The sequence below is a fragment of the Leopardus geoffroyi genome, chromosome D1 (genome assembly GCF_018350155.1).
Source record: "Leopardus geoffroyi isolate Oge1 chromosome D1, O.geoffroyi_Oge1_pat1.0, whole genome shotgun sequence".
In the NCBI taxonomy this organism is placed as follows: domain Eukaryota; kingdom Metazoa; phylum Chordata; class Mammalia; order Carnivora; family Felidae; genus Leopardus; species Leopardus geoffroyi.
In genome coordinates this window covers 56,247,194-56,273,359 of record NC_059329.1, presented here as the reverse complement: position 1 = coordinate 56,273,359, position 26,166 = coordinate 56,247,194, and the positions used below count along the sequence as shown (strand labels likewise).

Genomic DNA, 26,166 nt, shown 5'->3' with positions numbered 1-26,166 from the left:
CATTATTGTGTAGGCTTTGTATGTTTATTATTGTTGAGTGGGCATGTGATGCCCATGAGGCCATCAACCCGCTGAAGTCTATAAAAGGTCCACATATTAGTCACTATATTTGGCTTCTCTTGAGTCTTTTTTTCCCCTTTTCCCGTGGATCAAATGAACTTTTGACAGATGTTTGGAAAATCATCTTATCCTGTAATTCATATTTATAAATCCTGCTGCTGCAGTGTGGTCCCCATTCTCTCTCTTCACCGAAGCCAGAAAATAATCTGGGAAAATGCCATATTTCCTGTTACGCATTTGGAGGATCTTGTCTTCTTAGCACAATTTTTGAGCTTTTCAGTATTTTAATACTGGAAAATTCAAAGCCAGGCATGGTTCTTTGTATAGATGTTTTAGATTCTTGAAAAGTAAACAGAAACAGAACTCCAGACTTGTCCTCGCTGGGGGGATTCAGAGAGTTTAAAATTTGGTTTTGTTTAAAATTTTGAAAACTTGTTTTTACTCTTCTCTCTTGGATTTGTAGTGAGGGCATTCTTGACCTTTTATCCCCCCCTCTGATCGTCAGTTTCAGTTTAAACTGTTCTATAAAGCTGGGAATCCTTTTTTTCCCCCTCTCCCTCTCTCAGCTAATGCTCTTTAACAGGATTCCACTGCTGCCTTCTCTAGTCCCGTAACAGTTACGGTAATTTGTGTGTGCATCTTTTCTCCTCTTCGGGCATAAGCTCCTTTTGACTGAAGTTGTGTTTTACTCACTTTTTTTAGTCTCAGGACTTAGTGTAGACTTTGCTTGGTAAATATTTTTCTGTGAGTGTACAAAGTCTCCTAGGATCATATGGTTCCTATCCCTTGTCTGAAATATACTCCTGGGTTACATCAGCAGCGCACTTTCAGTCCTCTTGTCATGAAGTAGCATTAATAGCATTTAGTCCACTTCATATGTGGAGTGTGGACTATGACTGTAATGCTTTTTTGAGGGTTGTTTAAGCCACTAAAATAAGAACAAGAATCTCTTTACCCTATTGATGCGAAGGGATTGATTTTAGTTTCAGGATCTGTATACCTTTGCTTAACAGTACTCTTCTTATTTCTCATTACTTCTCGTATTTTGAGGGACCACATCCTCTGTGGTCTCAAACCTTAGACCAGATCCGGGGGAGTACATATATTCAGTTCTGGTTTAGTGTCTCAGAAGAGGTCTTGCCTTTCCTTTTTTTTTTTTAATTTTTTTTTATTTTTTAAAAATGTTTATTTTTGAGACAGAGAGAGACAGAGCATGCGTGGAGGAGGGGGAGAGAGAGAGAGAGAGAGAGAGAGAGAGAGAGACACAGAATCCGGAGCAGGCTCCAGGCTCTGAGCTGTCAGCACAGAGCCCGACGTGGGGCTCGAACTCACAAACCGTGAGATCATGACCTGAGCCAAAGTCGGACGCTCAAGCTCCACTGACTGAGCCGCCCTGGCGCCCCATTGCCTTTCCTTCTTAAAAGCTCAGCTTCTGGGCTTCGTCAGAGCCCAGAGGTAGAAGGTACCCGAGGCTTGAAGGTGCTTGACAGAGATACTTGCACAATTTTTGTCAGTTTAAGCTTGGCTGACAATTAAAAGCGTATTAATGTCCAAATGAACATAAACACATAGGAACACAGGCTGTCTGTTGATTCATCAGGTAGCTATTTTAAGAGAGGTTGTACAAATAAATACTATATTTTGCAAATACCCGTTGCATCTGAAAATACGCTCAAGTAGCAGAATGAGCCATTGCTTTTTTTCCCCCTTGCCAATCATAATTTCTTATTCTAACTAAGTAAGCAGAAAAAGGACTATGTGCAAAGCTCACAGTTTTAAGAATAACATATAGAATGCTGTTGGTTCTGCTGGGGAAGGCTTTTGGTGGAGGCCTTTAAGTTATTGTCCTCAGGCTTCCACTTGGGCCTTTTGTCATCTTATGAACATGTCGTATTTGGATTCAGATCCTCTCAAGCCCACATCTCCAGTCTGTGTTTCCATAAATCTAGCCTTGTGTCAAATGGCTTGGATGTGTCAGAGACACATACACTCTACAAGTCCCAAACTGACTCAGTTCCTCTCCCCATCTTGAGAAACTTCTGTTGTGTTCCTTGGTTCCTTGGTTTGGTGAGTGGTACCACTCTCCATGTACTGTCTCAAGTCAGAACAGGGGAGTCATCCTGGTCCCCCTCTCTCTTTTTTGAATCACTACTGATGGTGTCTGCTAAATAACTACATTCCTGCTACTTGGATTACAGCCAGATTTATCTTTCTAAAATGCTGGTCATGTCCCTCTCTTATTTCAATCATTTTAGAGTAATTAGTGGCTTAAAAGGTCTCGCTGTGTGAAATGGTTCCTGATTTTTAAGCACCCCACCCATAGCTTAGAACCCATCGCCACAGAAAGGTTTTCTGTGTTATACCCCTAAGTCCGGTTTGGATACCTCTCTTTATGCTCCTATAGCACCTTGCATTTCAGTTTCCTCATCAGTGACCCTTACCTGGTTGTTTTCTGATTGCCCATTTGCTCATCTCTCTTTCTTACTAGACTGTAGAGCACGTAAGGGCAGGGGCAGTGTCTGTCTTCATTACTCATTTATCCTTAGTGGTTAGCCTGGGATTTAGTAGTAATCCAGTAAATATTTGTTATGAATGAGGCTTCTGTAGTGGCAGATCGTTATACGTTCTAAGGGGGTACACTGGTTGCTTGTCGTCATTTGTATGGCTTGTCACTCACAATTCTATTTCTCTATGTTTAAATAGTTTCGGACCATTTTTGCATAGATACCTGCTATTTGCAAATTATCATACTTAAAACAGAACTCTTCATTATTCTCTCCAGGTTTGCTTTCCTTTCCAATTTTCCACATCTTTATTAACTATTTTCCCATTTGTGCAATCCTCAAGTATGGCAGTTTTTTGTTTTTTTTTTTAATCTACTGTATTCCGTTGGCCACTAGACTCTTTTGAGTCCTTTGAAATAACTCCTGTCCGTGGCTGCTTTTCCAGCTCCATTGCCATGCATGATCCAAGCTCAGACTGGCACCGCCATAAGGCTGGGTTACTGTAGTAGTTCCCCGGTGACCTCTGACCTCTGGTCTCTTTATATCCACTCGGCCTTATTCACCACTGCCTGATTAATCTTCCTAAGGCATGCTTTCATTTTTTATTCCTTTGCTTAAAGGCTTTATAGAGTGACTTCTCATTGTCTGCTAGATGTTTCTAAACCTCTGACCTGCTTTCCGTCTCTCCGTCAGCCCAGATCCAGTCAGTGGTATGGATAGTGCTTTTAGTTCTATCTGTGCTTTTATCTTCTCTCTCTTATGGTTTGAGCTCTCATATGTGTGGATTGGGCCTCGTAACTGGGGTTTGGACATTATGCCTTCTCCAGCGCATCATATTTGTCATTACCAGAGTAACCTTCCTTAAACGCACCTCTGATCATTGTGCTACACTGTCAGAAACCTTTCCTGAGTCCTTACTGCCTGGAGACTGTCTTCACTTTTTAGCATGGCATTCAAGGCTTTCTCTGCTCTGACCCTCCCAACCTACTTATTTAGCCCTGTTTCCCACTATTTTCCTCTCCGGGGTTCCAAGTAATTTCCACATCATTGAAGCTGAACAAATTGGACCACTACTTAATTTTCTCGGAATGCAGCTTATGTTTTCCCACTGTCATGCTTTGGCTAAAGGTGTTCAGTCTGTGTGGGACTTTCCTTCACTGCCATTCAGCTTTTTAATACTTCTTAATCTATCTCAATTACTGCCGCCCCTGCAGCCTTTGATGTTTCTGCTCCTACTAGATGGAATCTTTACTACATCAGAGCTCCTGTAGCTATTTCTTGTTTAACCTTTCCTCTGGCACCTTTGCAGTTTTTACTTCGCTTAGAACCTTAACTGGGTTGTATACGTCATAGTGTACTGGCTTATCTCCTTTTATAAGGATGGTCGTGATCGCCTGACACCCTGCATTAGGTGTGCAGTAAACGCCGAAATAAATAAGTGTGTGTATAATACACTTCATAAGCCTGTCAACTGGATTATTTCGGTATAACTTAGAATTCTAATAGAGTTCAGGATAGTCTTGGGACTGTAGTAGCTACTAAAAACTGTCAGAAGGTACAGTAACATACTTTAAAAGGTAACTTATCCAATGATCCACTGTAGAAGTAAGCAAACTACAGTCTGGCACATGGTTTTGTATGGCCTCTGAGCTGAGAGAGGTTTTTACATTTGTGAAGAATTCGAAGGAGAAAACAAAGAATATGCCATAGAGATGACATGGAGCTTGCAACGCCTAAAATATTTACTATCTGGCCGTTGACAAAGTTTGTTGACCACGGATCTAGAAACACACCCGATCATCTGCCTGGAATTACTCCTGCTCGCTGGCTATGTGACATTAATCATCCATTTTCTTGAACAATTTAATAGGCAGGCCCTCACCCAGACTGGTGCCTGTTCCCTTCCTTGAAGAAGCTTTGTTAGGCCTGGCTTCAGAAGAATTTTGAGTGACATGTAAATCTCCTCTGGGCTCTTTGGCACTTGGCAGTATCTCACACAGATAACCAGATACAAACGAGCCATTTCTTTCCATTATAATCCTTCATCAGAGGTCTGTGAGGATCGCACATCTGGTGAAGTTAGATGTCATTCAGAACAAGGCTCTTAGCATATTTTAAGAATGTTAATTGCTAAGTGGTGGCTGAAGCAGAAGGGTTTAATAGTGTCCTTAAGTTGCCTTAAATGTACATCGACCCAGAATTTTAGAACTGGAAAGGTCTTAGAGATCAAGTGTAGCATGGTCGTTAGGAAAATGGGCTGTGGAGCCAGACTGCATGGCTCTTCTACTTAATCCTCTTTGCGTCTCAGTTTCCTCACCTTTAAAGTGGGGATAATAATAGTTCCTGTTTCACGGGGTTGTGTGAAAAATATGTTAATGCCTAACATATTCACATTTAAATTATTAATATTAGCTTGGAAAACAGTACTGCCTGACATACTGTAAATGCTCATAAATGTTACTCTTAGGTGTATTGCTGTCATTTTTTATTGTTGTTTTTATTGCTAGTAGTTTCATTTCATTTTATAATTAAGGAAACTGAGGACTAGAGGAATTAAATTGTTTTCCTCACTTCCATGATAAGCAGTGTGGCTTAAAACCCAGGATCCTTGCTTTCATATGAATGCTCCTTTCCTGCTATAGTGAATTGCTTTTAGTTGTAGGTTAGTGGGTGTGGATGATTTTTTATGAGAAAAAAATGTGTCTGGCCGCTTTCACTTAGCCTTATGGCTTTTGAGGGGCATCGATGTGTAGCATGTGTTAATACTTCTCTCGTTTCAATGGCTAAGAAATATCCTTATATATATATATATATATATATATATATATATATATATACATACACACACACACACACCCCATTTGTTTATTCATCCACTGATGGATATTTTGGTTGTTTCTACCTTTTGGTTATTGTGAACACTTTGCTATGAACATTTGTATACAAGTATTTGAGGACCTGTTTTCATTTCTTTTAGGTATGTACCTAGGAGTGGACTGGCTAGGTTATAGGGTAATTCTGTGTTTGACTTTTTGAGGAACTGCTAAACTTTTTTATAGTGTCCAACGTTTTACATTCCCAGTGGCAATATGGCAATATAGGAGGGCTCTAATTTCTCCACATCCTTGCCCACGCTTCTTTTCTTTCTTAAGTTTATTTATTTGTTTTGAGAGAGAGAGAGAGAGAGAACATGCACATATGTAAGCAGAGTAAAGGTAGATAGGGAGAGAGAAGGAGAGAGAATCCCAAGCAGGCTCTGTGCTATCAGCTATCAGTGCGGAGCCAGACGTGGGACTTGAGCTCATGAACCATGAGATCACAACCTGAACCGAAATCAAGAGTCGGATGCTTAACCGACAGCCACCAAGGGGCCTCTTTTTTTTAATTGAAAAATTTTGGGGTGTTTGGCTGGCTCCGTTGGTAGAGCACATGACTCTTGATCTTGGGTTTAGTGCCCCCTTTGGAAGTGAAATTACTTAAAAAAATTTTTTTTTAACTTTGCTTGTTTATTTGTTGGTTTGTTTTCACTTATGTTAGTGGGTATGAAGTAGTATCTCATTGTGGTTTTGATTCCCCTTAAGTGACTAATAACGTTGAACATCTTTTCATGTTCTTGGTGGCTATTTGTATACCTTTTTTGGAGAAATGTCTCTAAGTCCTTTAGCCATTTTTTAATTGGATTGTGGGTCTTTCTATTGAGTTGTTAAGAGTTCTTTATGTATCTTGGATGTGAGACCCTTATCAGATATGATTTGCAGATATTTTCTCCCATTTTGTGGGTTGTTTTCTACTTTTCTTATAGTGTCCTTTGATGCACAAAGTTGCTAATTTTGATGAAGCTCAATTTATCTATTACTGCATTTGTTAGTTATGCGTTTGGTGTCATACGTAAGAATAATCCATTGTCAAATCTAAGGTTATGTAGATGTACCCTGTGTTGTCTTCTAATAGTTTAATGGTTTTAGCTCTTACAATTAGGTCTTTGATCTATTTTGAGTTAATTTTTATATATGATGTTAACGATGGGTCCAAGTCATCCTCTTTGCACGTGGCTATCCAGTTGTTTCAGCGCCAAAAGACTATTCTTTTTCCAGTGAGGCTTGGCACTTTGTCCTTTGTCTAAAATCAGTTGACCACAGCTGTTTGAAGTGATTTATGGATTCTCAGTTCTGTTCCTTTGGTCTTTTTATGTCTACCTTTATGCCAGTGCCACACTATTTTGGTAGTGAGGGTAGTTGCTTTGTACCATGTCTTAAAATTGGGAAGTGTGAGTCCTGTAACTTGGTGTATCACATTGATTTTCATTTATTGAACCATCCTTACATACCTTAGATAAATCTCACTTGTTCCTGGTATATAATCCTTTTCGAAAAAAAGTATTTTTAAATTGTGGTGGGATGTACATAATACTAAATTTACCATATTAACCATTTTAAATGTATAGTTTAGTGGCATTAAGAATGTTCACATTGTTGTGCAACCATCAATCTCCAGAACTCTTTTCATCTTGTAAAACGGAAAAATTACCCGTTAAGCAGTAACTCCCCATCTCTCCCTCCTCCAAGCCCCTGGCACGCACCCATCTACTTTCTGTTTCTGTGAATTTGACTACCGTAAATATCTATTAATGGAATCATACAGTCATTGGCTTATTTTACTGGAAACATAAATCACCTCAAGGGTCATCTATATTATAGCATGAGTCAAAATTTCTTTCCTTTTTAAGGCTAAATAATATTCCATTGTATGAATGTACCATGTTTTGTTTATCCATTCATCTGTTGATAGACATTTGAGTTGCTTGCACTCCTTCACTATTGTGAATAATGCTCCTCTGACTGTGGATGTACAAATACCTTTTTGAGTCTTTGCTTTCAGTTCTCTTGGGTATATATCCAGAAGTGGAATTGTTGGCTAAATGGTTTAAGTTTTTTAATATATGGGTGGATTAGCTTTGTGAGTAGTTTGTTGAAATTTTTTCCATCTATATTCATTCATCAGGGATATTAATCTATAATTTTCTTGTGATGTTGTTATCTGGCTTTGGTATCAGGATAGTACTGACCTCATGGAATGAGGTAAAAAGTATTTCCTCCTCTTTCATTTTTTGGAAGACTTTGAGAAGGGTTGGTGTTCTTTTTTATTAAAAATTTTTTTTTCAGTTTTATTTATTTTTGAAAAAGCGGGAGAGTGTGAGCACACACGAGCAGTGGGAGGGGCAGGAAGAGAATCACAAGTAGGCTCTGCTATCAGCACAGAGCCCAATGCAGGGCTTAGTCCCATGAACTACAGGACCATGACCTGAGCTGACATCAAGAGTTGGACACTCAATTGACTGAGCCACCCAGGTTGCTCCAGTGTTATTTTTTCTTTAAATGACTGGTAGAATTCACCAGTCAAATCATGTGGTCCTGGGCTTTTCTTTGCTGGGAGTTCTATGATTCCTGATCATAACTTCTTTAATTGTGTTATGACTTCATTAAATTAACATTTATTAGGTGGAGCACAAGGTGCTTGTTGGTGAGCCATGGTTTGGTAACAGATCACAAGAGATTTTGAAACAGAAAAGTTTTTTACTCACAGGTCCTAGAGGAATTACAGGACATGCCGTCAGGGGCCACATCAAGAGGTCAAGGCAGAGTACAGAGAGAGGCAGAACCTGGGTTAAAGTACCTTTATTAGGTAGGGTTTGTGGGTGGAGTGCTTTGGAGTTCCTGGGCTGGGGCTAGATTTGTCCATTCAAACAAAAAGAGCAGTGTTTTTGTGAACTCCATCAAGATTTTTATCCTGATGGGTAAGGGACACTTAAAGCATACAGGCACTGGGAACCAGGAGAGACCATTGATCACAAGTCCTGTCATTAATTCATGTAAGCAAACTTACATTTACTTGTGTCTCTGTGGCCCGCTTGTTAGGACACGTGCTTCCCTTAGAGGTCTAGAGTCTGTTTAAGGTCCTTGCAAACAAAACAAGATGTGTTGACCACACAAACAAAATGACCAAACAAAATGTGTTGCTGAGGTAGCAATTCCATGGAGTAGTTTAGCTAATCAACAATTTAACAACTTGTTGTAGGTTTGTTCAGATTTTCTATTTCTTCTTGAGCTATTTTGGGGACTTTTTGTGTTTCTGCAATTTCCATTTTATCTAGGTTATCTGATTTATTGGCATACAATTGTTCACATCTTCTGTAATACTTTTTATTTCTATAAGCTTTGTAATGTTCCCATTTTCATTCCTGACTTTAGTGTGCTTTTGAGTCTTCTTTTGTTCTCTTAGTCTAAGCTTGAGGTTTGTCAATTTTGTTGATCTTTTCTTTTTTTTTTTTTTTTTTTTTAAATTTTTTTTTTTCAACGTTTATTTATTTTTGGGACAGAGAGAGACAGAGCATGAACGGGGGAGGGGCAGAGAGAGAGGGAGACACAGAATCGGAAACAGGCTCCAGGCTCCGAGCCATCAGCCCAGAGCCTGACGCGGGGCTCGAACTCAGGGACCGCGAGATCGTGACCTGGCTGAAGTCGGACGCTTAACCGACTGCGCCACCCAGGTGCCCCGATTGTTGATCTTTTCAAAGAACTAACTTTTGCTGATTTTCTCTATTGTTTTTGTATTCTCTATTTGGATCTCAGGTCTAATATTTATTATTTTTTCCCTTATTTTGGGCTTAGTTTGTTCTTTTCCTAGTTTTTTAAGGTGGAAGTTTAGGTTATCGATTTGAGCCCTTTATTACTTTTTTAAAAAAATGTAGATGTTCACCACTGTAAATTTCCCTCAGCACTTTTTCACTGTATTCTGTATATTTTGATATTTTGTATTTTCATTTTTAATCATCTCAAAGTATTTAATAATTTTCCTTGTGATTTGTTCTTTGACCCACTGGTTGTTTAAGAGTATGTTGCTTACTTTGCAGTTTGTGGATTTTCCAAATTTCCTTCTGTTATTGATTTCTAGTTTCATTCCGTTGTGGTCAGATAAGATACTTTGTATGATTTCAGTTTTTAATAATTTACTGAGACTTGTTTTGTGGCTGAACATATGGTCTAGCTTGGAGAATGTTCCATATGCACTTGAGAAGAATGTCTATATGGTTGTGTTAGGTGGAACAATCTGTATATGTCTGTTAGGTCTTCTGTTTCCTTGTTTATCTTTTGTGTGGCTGTGCTATCTGTTGTTGAAAGTGGGATGTTGACATCTCCAGCTATTTCTCACCTTAGTTTTGTCAGTTTTTGCTTCATATATTTTATTATATATTGTTAGGTACATATATGTTTATAATTACATCTTCCCGACCCTTTTTTCGTTATACAATGTCGTTGTCTCTTGTAACATTTTTTGTCTTAAAGTCTATTTGCCTGATATTAGTATAGACACTCCAGCTCTCTTTTGGTTATTGCTTACATGTAATATCTTTCTGTCCTTTTTATTATTTGTGTTTTTGTTTCTAAAGTGCAACTCCTGTTGGGGCGCCTGGGTGGCTTAATCAGTCTAGCGTCCGACTCTTGGTTTTGGCTCAAGTCATGCTCTCATGGTTCTTGGGTTCAAGGCCCGCATCAGGCTCTGCCCTGACAGTGCAGAACCTGCTTAGGATTCTCACTCCCTCCCCTCTCTCTGCCCCTCCTCCGCTCACACTTTCTCACTCAAAATAAAAATAAATAAACTTGAAAAAAAATGAAGTGCAACTCTTGTAGATATCATATTGTGGATCATTAAAACCAAATCCATTCTGCCAATCTCTGCTTTTTAATTGGAGCATTTAATACATTTACACGTAATTAATTATAGAGACAGAAGGACTTCTGATTTTCTATTTGTTTTCCTATATCTTGTTTCTCTATTCCTCCATTACTACCTTCTTTTGTGTTAGATGTTTTCTCATATAACATTTTTATTTCTTTCCAATTTCTCAGACAATGTATCTTTTAGTTATTTTCTAGTGGTTGCCCTGGGGATTACAATCAGGATTTTAATTTATGACCACATAGTTCAAATTAATACCAATTTAGTTTTAATATTACACAAAAACTTTTCTTCCAAATAGCTCTGTACCCCCACTTTTATGTTATTGTGACAAGTTACATCTTTATAATTGTTTGCCATCAAGATAGGTTTACAATTGTATCATGTATTTTTCTTTTTCTTTTTTTTTTTTTTTTTTAACATTTATTCATTTTTTGAGAGAGAGAGACAGAGCACCAACAGGGGAGGGGCAGAGAGAGAAGGAGACACAGAATCAGAAGCAGGCTCCAGGCTCTGAACTGTCAACACAGAGCACACCACAGCACTTGAACTTATGACCATGAAATCCTGACCTGAGCTGAAGTCAGATACTTAACCGACTGAGCCACCCAGGCGCCCCTATCATGTATTTTTCTAATTGATTGATTTTTAAGTGCTAAACCAATATTGCATTCTTAGAATAAATTCAGTCAATAATGACATATTATTGTTTTATTTTTATATTATCGGTTTAATTTGCTAATATTTTGCTAAGGATTTCTGTGTCTGTGTTCATGAGGGATATTGGTCTATAATTGTGTGTGTATGTGTTTTTGTCAAGTTTTAGTATCAGTAATGCTGGTCTTGTAAGTTGGAAATTGTTCTCTTTTCCTGTGTTTTATTTTATTTTATTTTAATTTTTTGTTAAGTTGGTGTTATTTCTTTTATTTATTTTGAGAAAGAGAGAGAATACATGTGAGTGAGTGAGAAAGAGAGAGAGAGAGAGAGAGAGAGAGAGAAAATTCCATGCAGGCCCCACACTCCCTGTGGAGCCTGACACAGGGCTCAAACTCATTAACTCTTGAACTGTTGAGATCATGATCTGAGCCAAAACCAAGAGTCAGACGCTTAACTGACTGAGCCACCCAGGAGCCCCAAATTGATGTTATTTCTTAAATGTTTGATAGAATTCATCAATGAAACCTTTTGTACCTAGATTTCTTTTTTTGTGGGAAGCTTTTCAATTATTTATTCACTTAAAAAATAGATACAGGATTGTTCAGATGTTTCATTTCCATTTTGGCATGTTGATTTTTTCTAGAGGGTATCTGATTCATCTGAGTTGTCAAATTTGTTAGCATAAAGGTGTTCATATTCTCCTAATAACCTTCTACTGTCTCTGGCAATGTAACTTTAAAAAAATGCTTATATTAGCATTGTAGCAAACATTTATATAGTACTTATTACGTACTTTTCACTTTACAAATACTAACTTTTTTAATTTCCACAGGAGTTGGTGAGGTAGATAATGTTATCATTTCCATGAATGAAGAATTTCTATGAATGAAGAAACAAACCAAAGTTAAACTAAGAGAGTTAAGGTGCCTTGCTCAAGATTACAGAGCTGCTGTATTAAGGGCTTAAATTATAATCCAGGTTGTCTGGGTGCAGAGTCTTTTTCTTGACTACTATTTACTTTGCATTTCTTAAGTGACAGGTACCTGTTCTGTTCTTCTTATGGAATTTTGCTGTGTTCTCTTTAGAAATCATCCTTTCTTCTACCACCTTTATTTCACTAAGTAGAAATGTTTCTGGTGTTCCTAATTAGAACTTGGAATGGCTTTTTCCTCCATAAAAACATTATATATGATGGCTACACATTACTTGAAATATTATTGTTAATACTCTTCTTCAGTCACATAATATGTTAAAAAGACTTCTGGGACTTCCCTGGGAAGTTCACGACAATCTAATGTGAAATATGACTTCTGTGGGAAAATACTAGAAGATACTTATTTTAAATTCACTTACCTTTTAAGTATGGGAATTGTACTTTTTGAAATAACAATTTGAATTTACTGAGGTGTTTCTAAATCATAATTTTTAGAAGACAGACATTAATTTTTACACATATTTTATTGTTTTACTTTCATTAATTTGTTGATTAATGTCTTTCAGGGATATTCAATTGCTCAGAAGAATATTCTTCTTCAGGTGGATCAGAACTGTGTTCGCAATTCTTATGATGTCTTCTCTTTGCTGCGGTAAGAAACTTCTCAAACTGCCTGCATTTTCTAAAGAATGTTCCTCATTTTGAGTTTGTGACATTTCTGTGTGAGGAAATGTATGGGAGCTTTAGAAGTTGTTATTCAGGCTTAGCATTTTTTTGTGAGAGCTTCATAAATTTTGTAGCTACAGTGATTTAAGTTTATCTGTTTCTCAAAGCCTTTGGAAAGCCATTTCCTTTCTCTGGACAGTGGGAGAGAATGATTGGAAGCCAGTGATCTCAAAACAGGGACATGAGCTGTTTTCCGGTTTTCTGTACTATAAAGAGCAGCAACCAGAGGTACAGAATTTAGACTTATCAAAATCTTAACAACTACAACATTACTAAAAAAAGCCCTCCAATAGCCCCAGACATGGCTTAGAGCTTTGACCTGCTGTTCATCTTAAAAGAATCATATTTGGCAAGGCACAGGAGCTTTGCATGAATCTCAGGCTCAGAGGCTCAACTAAATGCCTTAACTCTATATTTTCATAATGTCTGGGCTTAATTTTGAAAATTTTCTAAATTTGTTTTTAATTTTCAAAGTGGTAGATCATCAAGGACATTTTCCCAGGAGGCAGGCAACCAAAATAAATGCAGTTCAAAATAAAGGTAACAGTGACATTCAGCCTATGTTCACCCTACTTAGACAGATGGTTCATTGAAATTTGATTTTGGCAGCAATTTTCTAATGTTTACATAACACATCATAAATTTCAGACCATTAGACATCCTCAATATATCTACTAGAGGAAGAGTCCAGAAGGATGGTTGGACTCTTGTCCAATTGGATGATTGTTTATTTTATAAACATTATGGAATGGGCCTTTCCTTTGCAAATCTTGAATCTTATTATACATGATGATAAAGTTTGGTCACATGCCTGTGTAAATTGCTCTTAAGAGACCATGATTTCAACTATAGTGACCACAGACATTTGATGACTTTTGATTCTTATCTGGAAAGTACTTCCCCTTTGACTTCTTAGGATATGTAAGAGAATGGACAGGATTGGTAACTGGATGGAAAGCAGGAGGTGTCAAAATATATATAACTCATAGTTTTGAGCCTATTCGGTTTGGGAGTACATTGAGTTTCAAGTATTAAAAAGAAGAATATACAGAAATAGTTTGAAATTTGGGTAAGCCACTGATATTTCTTGACCTGCCTTTCTCAGTGAAATGAGGGTATGGATATTACTATTTTAAAGATACTTTCCAAGTGTGAGATGGTGTGATCTTATTAGAGAAATCCAGAGAATTAAAAGAAAAAGAACTATGAAGTCTGTGAAAAGAGGAGGATTTGGGCAAGGCAGCATCATAGAAACTAAGAGAATAGAGATTCAGGCAGTATTGAACGCTCTCTAATGGGATAGGAAAATAAGAACTGAAGAAATACTGTAGGGTCTTGGGAAGCAGCATGGTTTAACAGAGAATGCTTTGGTTAATTTGACCCTGACTTTAGTTATCCCTGGTTTATCTGAATTCATTTAACTTCTCGGATTCTTCTAAAAGGTGGGAAGCAGTAATGTTATAAATTTGTGTAATGTATACGCATTCCCACAGTTATTCTCTTACTGTCTTAGAAGCTTTTTGTGTTCAGACATCAGGGATCAGCCCTTGTCTTCAGTGTAGAAGCTGAGGCCAAGAGGTGTTAAATGATTAATCTGAGAGCACGCAGCAAGTAAGAGCTAGACTGGAAGTTGGTGTGAAGGTTTTCCGGCAAGCAAGTTTTGCAGATCCTTTTCAGAGTCTTACCTTTCTAGATTGGTGGTTGTTCAGGTTGTTATAAGGTGCACATAGCATAATGACAGGGAAAATTTTTTGAAAATCACAGAGCCCTCCATGAATTCAAAATCATCAGATGCATTTGGTAGTTAGTTGCTCATTTATTTAACATTGATTCTTGCAATGATAATATGTCTTAGGGGTTTCATTTCTAAGATGCTTTCCATATTCCTCAGGGGTGTCAGCAGTTTGAAATGCCTTCTTAGCAGTGGCCTTCTCATTACCACTGTGTAAATCATTTATAGCTGGTAACATAGATGTATTCTTTTGAATCAGGTCAAGCGCCTATGTATCAACCAAATTACCTGAGCCCGGAGAGTTACTCTGGAACTAGAAACTTTACATTGTACTTGTCAACATTAAGGAGTAAGATGGAACTTTTTCTGATAATTCTCTTAGACATTAGTAAAGAGTAAACATCATTTATCTGCTAAATTAAAACTTCTTTTTTTCTCATAGTTCTTGCCATGATTTGTGTAGAGTGCTTTCTGGGAAATTTAATTTTGTGCTGATTAGCTTTGTTCAGTTTCCCTTCTTTTACTCAGTCAACATTGGTGATGGAGTAATTTTTAGAAGTAATATGTTTTTCTTTCCCTGATGCCTTTTTTTGGTGTATGAAATTGTTACTTCTTGATCGGTAATTTTATGTGAAAACACAGAGTCTGAATTCTTTAATATCACTTAACTTCACAAAATTCTCAGTGTCATTTGGTGTCAGGACTAAACCCAGATCTCTTGATTCTGTTTTTTGAGAGTATATTCTAGTTAATGATTTTCATTATGTTGCTGTGCCACTAGGATGCCTATATTCCTTCCAGTTTTTAAATGTGAATGCCTCGGAAAAATAGGAAATCTTGACTAAGGCAAGGATTTTGCAGCATCTACGACCAGAGCATTAGAACCCCACGTCAGATGTGTTGTGACATTTCGTAGGAAGACAGTGACCTGAGGTTTTATTCAGAGTTTTCCTCCCGTACTTAAAAACGTAGGCTAATTTCAGTGTTACCAAAGTAATAGCAGCTCTTTCCAAATTTACATGCAGTGTGTGTGATGGAAATTAAATTTGTGCTTCTCTAACCCTTGGAAATGCCTGGATTAAGTGTTCCACTTACTTAGGAGCCACTTTACACGTTACATTCGATACCTTAAATTAGGATGTTCACCACAAGGTGTCAATGTTGCTCTTTGGCACTTGAAATTTCATTTATTTTATGGTTTTGAACTGAGACAAGTTGGATTATAAAGTACAAGTGAGCATTTATTTTTAGAAGTTAACTTTTTTTCCTCTATTATTCCTTCTAGGTTAAAGAGTTCCTAGGCTTGTTGGATAACTTTCTTCTCTTCGTTCTGTTGATTTTTCAAATCCTGTTGGTGATACGGAGTTATTGAAAGGTTAGAAGGAGAAGGAGTGATGTGGTTGGTGTGCAATTGAGATCTCTAGCTGTGGGGACAATGTGGGATCAGCGGGATGAGGCTGGAAGCGGGAGACAGCTGTAATCCGGTGTGTTCTCTGAGACTGAAAGATTACTTTTGATTTTTAAAAACTCTTTTTTTTTTTTTTTTTTTTTTTGTTCCTTTCATGCTTCCTCAAAAAAGGTAGCTCTACTGTAGTGAGATAATCTTGGTGTTCTTCTAGTAGTTTTTATTGGCCCTCCCTCTTCTTGACATGACCTGCTTTTGCCAGTTTAAGAAGTGGAAGTATGGTGAAGGCTCATGGGCCCTCCACCTTCGTTCCAGTCCTAACAGTGTCGTAGGCCCATAACTGGATGCAAACCTTTGGGCAGATTACTTCGGCATGCCTCACACCACTTGTGTAAAATGGCAATATTTTTCTCATAGGGATATCATGAGAGTTAAATAAGGTAAAAGACGTAAAAGGTCCTAAGACAGTACTGACATAGAGTAGACATTCAATACAGAATAGTGTTCATTTTCCCCTTTCCTTCCCCCATCTTGGAATTCGCTTTCTTCTCAGTGCCAGTGCTCTGTTTTTATATTAGCATTAACTTTTTCAATCTTCAACATAATTTCTCTTTCTTTTCTTGCCATTCTAATGTCTACCACCCAACCTCTGCTTTTAGAGTTCCTTTTATAAATCCTGAACAATCACAATAAAATTATTTAACGGGTTTATGTCTTTTCTCCCCAGCAACATTGAAAACTTCTTAAAGGAAGGGATTATTACATATGGCTATATTTTGTTCTCTCTGTCGGTCTTACTGACAATTCATGGTTATGTTGGAGTTCCCATGGATGCTGTTGTGACCCTGGAGACTTAGGTCCTGTGGATCCTATGGCTCTTCTGCTTTATTCTTTCTCCCTGAGTGCTCTCTTCCCTGGCTACAGCTGCACCCAGCACACCCTCATGTTAGTAACTCTCAAATCTGTACCTCTAGTTTCTTCCCCTCTTTTGGATTTCTGGTCTGTATTTTCTAGTGACCCTTAGACATTTATACTTTCATGTTCTGTAGGAATCTCAGCCCTAACGTGTCCAGAGCTACACTCATTGGTGTAATACTTCTCTTCCTTTTCTTTTTCCTGGATGTCTGATGTCCTATATATCATCATCTCAGGCACCCAAGGGAACATACCCCTCTTTATTCCCATCTCTATTTTCTGGGACTGTTTCCTGACCTCCCAACTAGTCTCCCTACTACCAGTTTTTCCTGCATGCAGTTGGCTGCTATTATTTATTGAACAGTTACTTTCTGCCAGGAACTTTTCTCAGTGCTTAGCATTAATCAACTCTCTTAATTTTGCAGCAACTCTCTGTGTTGAGATCTGTTTCTATACCTATTTAACAGATGAGGAAATTGAGGCACAGAGTAGTTTAGTAGCTTGTCCAAGGTCACACAAGTAGTTCCTATTAGCCTGTATTCAGATCCAGAAACTCTAGTTCCTGAGCCCATATTCTTAATCAGTATATTTTACTCCTTTCTAATCTTTTATATTGATTTGGTACAATTTATGTGCCACATTGCTGCCAGAGTATCCTTTAAAAGAAAATACCGGTTTTGCTACTCATTGGGCCTCGAAATCTTTGAGCCATCACATACAGGATATAGTCCACAGTTGTTGTTGTTGTTGTTGTTCTTCTTCTTCTTCCTCTTCTTTTTAAAGTGTCTTTATTTATTTTGAGGGGGAGAAGGGGCAGAGAGAGAGAGGGAGAGAGAATCCCAAGCAAGCTCCACGCTGAGTGCAGAGCCCAGTGGAATCCAGTGTGGGGTGTGATCTCACAACTGTGCGATCATGACCTGAGCTAAAATCAAGAGTCCGATGCTTAATTAACTAAGCCACCCAGGTGCCCCAGAAGTCCATACTTCTTAATGTGGTATTCAGAGGATGTTGCTCCTTTTTTTTTTTTTTTTTTAAGTAATCTCTACCCAACGTGGGGCTTGAACTCACAACCTCCAGATCAAGACTCGCATATTCCACTGACTGAGCCAGCCAGGCGCCCCTCAAAGGACATTGTTTTGAACACTCTGTAGGGACTAGTATCCTTCTTTCAAGTCCTCCTACCACTGCCTGTGCAATTAATAGCTAGCATTTATTGAGTACTTACTGTGTTATAATTATTCATTGTCTGATTCTCTCTCCTGTTAGCACCCCCAAACTGAGGGATCCTTTAGGCAGGATCTCTTGTTTTATTGGTCCCTGCATAAGCCCTATCACAATGTATCTCTTAAGCAGACAATAAAAGCTGTTTTGATCAAATTGAACTATTTTTCAGGTTACAGGGGTTTTTATTGTTTTAGTGATTGGTTTTGGCTTGCATCTGGCAAAATGAGAGTTGTAAAAAAATCCTAGGCCATTATCTAAAAAGTGTTGAAAATGTAATCAGATCTGTGAACCTTCAGCTGCCTCTTTTCTTTCTGCCACTGCCCTCCACAAAACATCTGGTGAGATTTCAGGATTTTGGGACTTTTAATCTTACTCTCCTTGTATGGATTTTTCTGGAAGACCTTTTTCTGGCTGTCTGGAGGTAAATTGTTACTCCCCTCCCTTTCCCTGCTTTGATAGAAAATACTTTCTCCTATAGAATTTCAATTTTAAAAGGGAGATGCTTACATCAAATGCATTATTCTTCGGGTAATGTTTAGAAAACAGATGGGATGAGGTGTATAAGGGCATTACCCTGTCTATAATCTTTAAATATTGGATATGATAACCAGCTTTGGTTGAGGGAGGGTCTTTCCCTCTTTCTGCCTAATGATCTCTCTTTGGTAATTGCAAGTATAAGGAATATGGCTAAGAACCCAGCCATAGGCAAAAGATTATCATAGAATTTATGTTCTAAAACTCCTATATTTTGCCATTTGTAGCAGAGACTAGGCTCTTAGTCAGTATCAGTGTGTCATTTTTAATAAATTAGGAGGGGAGTCAAGAGGATTCCTGTTAACATAGATACACTGACAGCAAAGAGCAGTGAAAGCTTGCTGGTAATTTGCTCTCTTTCTGATTTAGTCTTTGATTCAGGGACATAATTGGGTGGTAAGTCATTAGCTACTGTCCTACCTTTAAAGTCACTGTGTTTGGATTCATAAACGGCACTGTCACTACTAAAAGAAGGGTAGGGAGAAGTAGTCCAACTGTAAAGAGAGACTAAGTAAAAAAGCATAGTTAGATTACATCTTGTATGTGTGTCAGTCCTATACCCAAGCACATCTCCCTATTGGAGTTCATGACTGAAGTTAATAATGAGAAGTACTTAGTAAAGCGTGTTGGTTTTAGCTAATGCTGTCTCTAATGGATGATGATACTGAAGCACAGAAAGGTGAAATGACTAGCTTAGCACCACAGTACAAATAAATGTCAAAGCAGGTTTGAAGAAGGTCTGGACATGTGCTTTTCTCCATTATGCCACGTTGATACCAAACCATCAGTAAAATGTAAAGTTGTGATTATTAGAGCCTGTGTCAGAACGCAGGGACACGTGTTAAGTTTTAGAAAGGTGTTCAAGCAAAATTTTAAATGAAAAGTTTTGGTATTTGATGTCAGCTTTGGTTAAACAAAAACAGTATTTATATGTAATAGCACATTTTATTTATTCATCTTTCTCTCCCCACACACATAAATATGTATACATATACATAAATACACTTAAACATACATATATGTGTTTGCAAAAGTAGAATTTTAACAAAATAATTTTAGGTGCCACTTTTTTCTCCTTCGGTTTACATTTTGGCTTGTCTCCTTCCTGAAGCCTTTCTCCCCCACTACCCTGCCAGAAAAACACAAGCTGTAGCCTGAATGTTTGTCATCTCCACCCACCCCTCATCCATATGTTAACACCTAATCCCCAGTGTGATGGTATTTGGAGATGGGGCTTCTGGGGTCTACCCTCAAGATGGGGATAGTGCCCTTATAAAAGAGGCCCTGGGGAGATACCTGTCCCTTCCACCATCTGAGATTATGGTGAAAAGATGACTGTCTGTGAACCAAGAAGCAGTCTCTCACCAGACACCAGCCAAGCAGGTGCCTTGATCTTGGACTTCGTGGCCTCTAGAACTGTGAGAAATAAATTTCTGTTTATAACCCATCCAGTCCATAGTATTTTATTATAGCAGCCTGAGCTAAGATGCCACCCAGACATGGAACACATGTCCACGTGACCCATAGTCACCAACTCACCCATGTTAACAATTTGATGTGTGTCTGTATTTTTTTCCCATGGTCTTTTATATATATATGTCATAGATATCACTGTATACACATATACATATGTATGTATGTGTGATAAGAGTTTTAATTGCTGTTTGACAAAATTATAGTGGATATTATATACATGACTCTATATCTTATTTTTCTTGTTCAGTATTCCATGTACAAATCTCTTCAGTTCACTCTTTTAATGGTTTCATAATAGTCCATGATAGAGGTGTACCATATTTTTCAACCAGTATCCTGTTAATAGGTGTTAATATTTACTATGGCTCTGGTTTTTTGTTTGTATGTTTTGCCACTCTGCACAACACTGCCGTAAATTTATCTATATATCTGTGTATCTATATCTTTATATTTATGATGTATTCATTTGTGTGAATTAAATTTCCAGGAGTGGAACTTCTGTCAGAGGGTGTGTATAGTTTTTAATATTAAGAGACGTCAGAATGTTTTCTCGAAGAGTGCAAATAATATGTGGTGTTATTCCTTATCCTGAATCCCTGCTGGCAATGGGAAATCATTTTTTGGTGCTTTTTATTAAATCTCATTAGCCTCAGTGTAAGTGCTTCATCTGAGCTACAAGTGACAGTGAACATCTTTTCTTGAGTTTGTTAGCCATTTAGTGTATTCTTCTGTGAATTTGCGTATTCATATACTTAATCTGTTTTTATTGAGGTGCTTGCATTTTTTTCATAAAGTTTTAAGAGTCCTTGCTATTGTTTCCAAACTTATCAATTATATCTTGAGTTGGTATGCCTTATACAAAAGATTATGTTTGTTATATTATATAATTCTACTTTTTCTTGTATAGCTCCTGAGTACTCTGTCTTGGCTTAAGAAGTCTCTCTTACACTTTGGTTCTGCATACATTTTATAATTTTTCTTGAGGCTTGTATTATTTTACTTTTTATTTATTTATTTAAAAAAAAATTTTTTTTTCAACGTTTATTTATTTTTGGGACAGAGAGAGACAGAGCATGAACGGGGGAGGGGCAGAGAGAGAGGGAGACACAGAATCAGAAACAGGCTCCAGGCTCTGAGCCATCAGCCCAGAGCCTGACGCGGGGCTCGAACTCACGGACCGCGAGATTGTGACCTGGCTGAAAGTTGGACGCTTAACCGACTGCGCCACTCAGGCGCCCCTTATTTTACTTTTTAAATGAAATCTTCAATACGCCTTGGAATTATTCTTAAATATGTATGTAGATATCCCATATATTGTGAGGTAGATTAATTTTCTTCACAGGTGAATATCCAGTTGTGCCGGTACCTATTTTTTCCCACCGAATTTATTTTATTTTATTATTTTTTTTTTTTAATTTTTTTTTTCAACGCTTATTTATTTTTGAGACAGAGAGAGACAGAGCATGAACGGGGGAGGGGCAGAGAGAGAGGGAGACACAGAATCGGAAACAGGCTCCAGGCTCCGAGCCATCAGCCCAGAGCCTGACGCGGGGCTCGAACTCACGGACCGCGAGATCGTGACCTGGCTGAAGTCGGACGCTTAACCGACTGCGCCACCCAGGCGCCCCTTCCCACCGAATTTAAATACTACTTTTGTCATATACTCAAAGCTCATATCTGCTGGGCCCATTTCTGGATTCTCTTTTTGGTTGTGATCTTTTTGTCTATTCCCTTGCCAATTTCAAGTTGATTTCATCAGGGTGGGTTTTTGCTATGTTGTGCTATCAAGGCAAATCCCCTTCTTGCTACTCTTCTTTTTCATAACTGTTTGTGGCTGTTCTCAGAACTTTATTCTTCCATATGAACTTTAAGGTTATTTTGTCCTATTCTTAGAAAAAACTTTATTAGAATTTGAATGAGAATTTTTGTATCCATTGGCTTCATATGTTTTGACAGAACTGTCATTTTTATGATATCACTATTCCCATCCAGACATGGTATGTCTTATATATTTGTTCAAATTTTATTTTATTCCTTTAATAAGATTTTATACTTTTCTTTATATGATCATGTGCTTTTCCACTAAGTTTGTTTTTAAGTACGGTATCGTTTTTACACTATTGTATAAAGTATATTTTCCATTTCCATTGCTTCATAGGGAAAAGCTGTAATTTTAAGAAAATCTTCTATGTCTGTATCAAGTTATTTTTCTTGTTATTATCGGTTTTTAAGGAAAGCTTTCTTAGATTTTCTTGGCATATACTCATTATCATCAATAAAATGTAGGTTTATTTGTTCTTCTCCAGTGTTTACAGTGATTTTCTACTCTAACTGCATTTCCTAAAACTTCTAGAACTTGTAAAATAATGCCAAAAAGTAATGGAAATAGTGAACATGCTAGTCCAGTTCTTGGTTTAATTAAAAATGCCCAATATTTTGCTGTTCAGAATGTTTTGTTAATTTTGGAAGATATTTTAAATAATTCCTCTTGTTTATTTTATGTTTTTTATTAGGAATGGATACTGAATTTTTGGCAATGCCTTTCCAAAGGCATTTATTATTAACATGTTTTTCTTCCTTTAATTTATAACTGTAATAAAGAATGTAGATTTCCGGATATTGCATTATTAATTAGCTATAGGGTATTCTTTTGCTCAGTACTATAAATCAGGTTGGTGAGTAGCATTTGTAACATGTAGTTGTTTTTTGGGCGTTGGGTGGGGGAGTGGGGCAGGGTAGGTAACCATTTTTCCTCAGATCTTAAAATTGAATTGGCAAGTTTTTCATCTTTTTCTATGACCCTAATCTGTAAAATGATAATAATAGCATCACCCTTATTGGGTTGTTTGGCGGATTCAATGAATTCATGTGAAGAACTTAGTATAGTGCCTAAATATAACCATATATGTTAAGTAGCATCGTCTTCAGCTGAAACCCATTAAATAATTTTGGAAATTTTAAATTCTTTAAAGGTCTGTTAGAATTTAGCTGTTAAATCATCTAGTTTAGTTTTTGCTAAGAAACCATGTATTTCCTGTAGATTTTTAAATTTATTGCTGAAATGGTATGTATGTTTTTATTTTATAATTCTCTTGATCATTTTAATAATTTACAGCATATTTTCTAAGCCCAGAAACCACTCTAGTATTTCAGTGAGAAATAGCGTTATATTATGAATTCCTCTTGGACAAGATGCTTTCTGATATTGAAGAATTCTTTTACTGTGTGAGCTAACACAAATTATTTGAGATACTTTTTGCCTTTAAAATGTTAGAAAGAGAATGAAGAACTTAAACTACACTAGCTTAGTGAATTGGGATCTAGTTTATAATATTATCCCCAACCCGACATATACCACCAACCTGACTTAGAGTAGATACTCAGTAAATATTTGTTAAATGAGTGAATGGTTAAATTAATAAATACTGGATAAAATACAACCTGGTTGGATAATAGCTGAATAATAGGTAGGTCTTTGGAGGAATTTTTTTAAATGATAGATCTTTAATCACCTTTCCAAAGATAATACTAACCTTGGGTATGTTCTCTCCCAATGATACTATGTTTTTAATATAAAATATCTGAGTATTTAATTTTAGACAAAGCATTTGCTAATGAAAGCCATGTAAAGGCATCATATGGTAAATTAACTCTGGTTTGTTAACTGAGTTGACCGATGGATCTGATCGTCTTTAACTGGGACTTTTTTGTAGGCTATTCATGCTGCTAAGTCTATTTTCTCTAGTCTGCTAAATGTTCAACAGGGAGTAGGAACATAGTAGGTAAATTAAATGAGCCCTCTCCAAAGCAGTGTTTAGAATTCCTGGTTTGGAGCAATAGTTAAGTTTTAAATGTTGTTGGGATAGTTACGTGCATAAAATCAGTGCAAAGAGGCACAGAGCATACAGTGAGGGCAGGTACGGATAAGAGTAGTCTTCTGCCTGAGAGAGATGTTCTCTGACCCGCCCCCTGTCCTTCAGTTCTGGCTTGAATTCACAGGGCTGCTTTACTGAGACTGCTTTGTTTAAGAAGTCACTGCAAATGATGGCTTTACTGTCACACCCCGCATAGCTGCCTTGTAACTTCTGCATTCACACTGGGGCCAGGCATGTTCCAAGGCAGCTTTCCAAGCTTTGGTGATTTCACCCTGATGTCTCTGCCAATCAAAATAACCGTTTACCATTAAACACCTACCCCACCCATAACTTGATTTTTTTTACATGCTGTTTTATTAAGAGAACTTATCAGAGATTTTAGGAGAATTAATATGTTATGCTTATCAGGATAGCACCTGACCCTTGAAGTAAACTTTATTTTAAAAGCGGGACATTTTACCTTGGAAGAGAATCCGAGAGTCAACATGTTTATCTGTTGAGGAGAGTGGACATTGTAATAATAATAGCCTCATTCCTATGGTTGCTCCTTTAGGACTAGAAGTACTGTCTTAACGTGAGAAGCCAGATTCTTACTTTGGGGACCTGTATTCTACTAGGGTATATTAACAGATACAGCAAGCAAAGGAGTCTCACTATATTCATTGAGAAATTAATAATTTCTAAATATTTTGTTGGTATTGTAGGAATAAGTGAGAATCTCACCCTTCTGTATGCCTACACAGGTGGTAGGGAAGGAAAATAACATTTGAGTATCTAAAACATGGAAGACATTTAATGCAAAAAACTTAGCATACATATTTTTATAGTATTCACAATTGCATGCTACTATTATAATTCTATTTTACTGGGAAGCAAACTGCAGCTTGGAAAAATTGAGCTAGTATGTTTTCAGAGTCCAGACATGTTCAATGGCAAAGGCCTTTCTAATCTATTTCTCCGTCTTATGGAAGAATTCCCTGTGGCATTTCTTTCTCTCCTTGAAACTGCCTAACAGTATCCTTACCCCTTCCAATAAAATTTCCTTGGTGATGCACCTGAGTGTAGAGTGGGCCAGGCATTTCTCAGAGTCTTTTAGCACTTGCACAATGGAGGCTTTCATTTCCTAGAGCAATCTGAAGTATGTTTAGCATACTCATCTCTGTGTCTTCCCACGTTGGAGGTGCTGAGTAAAGCCTGCAGGTTTGCCTTTGAGGAGTGTCTCTATAATTCTATGACCACGTGGTTCCCTTTACTTCTTTTCCCTCTGTGTGAAGAGATTGGACAATGGTTTTTCCTTGGTTGGCATCCCTCTCTATTTTCAAGCCTCCAGTCCTTAAATTCTGATTCTGTAAGAAGCACACTGATGCCCTAGAGGTAAAATGAGTTTTCCACAGTAGCACCGATTATTCGATCTCACAGATTCTTTGTTTCTAGTGACAGAGTCAGATATGAACCTTGGAATAGGACTGGCTTTAAACAGTTTCTGGGGACATTTAAACATCTGAAAAACTCAGTGTAAGCAATAAATGGGCTCAACAGCTTTCAAAAAGGAGCTAAGATGATCTAATGTTGCATTAATTAAAATACAGTGTCCATATCAAGTCTTCATGGACTTTTCATTAGCTCACATCTGGAATATTCTGTTTAACTTGAGTCCCTGTTTACTCTAATGAAGAAGATCTAAGCGAGATGGCCCCTAGAGGGGTTTTAAAGCAGTCGTATGAAAACTAGTTAGGAATAGAAGATATTTAGCTTAGAGAAAAGAGGACTTTGACTATATAGTTGCTGCCTTAGAATTAAGTTGGCAAAAAATTATTGGGTAATAGTATTAAAACAGATGCACTTATTGAATGTGTATTGCCAGCTAAATCCTGTCTATGCTTTATCTCATTTAATCCTCAAAGCAAATTTATGTGATTTATGCTATTTTTTGTTATCCCTGTTTCGGTAGTGAGGAAGCAGATCCGGAAAGGGAAATTGACTTGCATAAGGTTGGATTGTGACAGAGCCAGACAGATAGATTTCCTTTCCTTTCTCCCATGCTGCCACCCACATTCTATAGAATAAATATATAGGTATATTTTTCCTGTGGGTAGAATAATGATAGTGCTAAAGGGGATCAAGAGTACTGAGGATGGTAGAAGGAGTTTCGTATGTATGTATGTATTAATTTATTTTAGAGAGACAGAGAGAGAGAGAGAGAGAGAGAGAGAGAGAGAGAGTGTGTGTAGAGGTGCGGGGCAGAGGGAGAGAGAGAGAATCTTGAGCAGGCTCCACAGTCGGTGTGGAGCATGATGCGGGGCTCAATCTCATGACTGTGGGATCATGACCTGAGCTGAAATCAAGAGTTGGATTTACCTGACTGAGCCACCCAGAAGTCCCATGAT

At 37.6% G+C, this 26,166-nt stretch overlaps 1 protein-coding gene across 4 annotated transcripts in view; it reads left to right on the top strand.

Moving 5' to 3' along the window:
* UVRAG (UV radiation resistance associated) overlaps positions 1 to 26,166 on the top strand; it is a 297,841-nt gene that overhangs the window by 67,241 nt on the left and 204,434 nt on the right. For all 4 annotated transcript variants that reach the window (XM_045483965.1, XM_045483963.1, XM_045483962.1 and 1 more), the window contains exon 6: positions 12,459 to 12,544. In XM_045483965.1, coding sequence (XP_045339921.1) covers positions 12,459 to 12,544 — 86 coding nt within the window. The remainder of the gene's footprint in view (positions 1 to 12,458; positions 12,545 to 26,166) is intronic.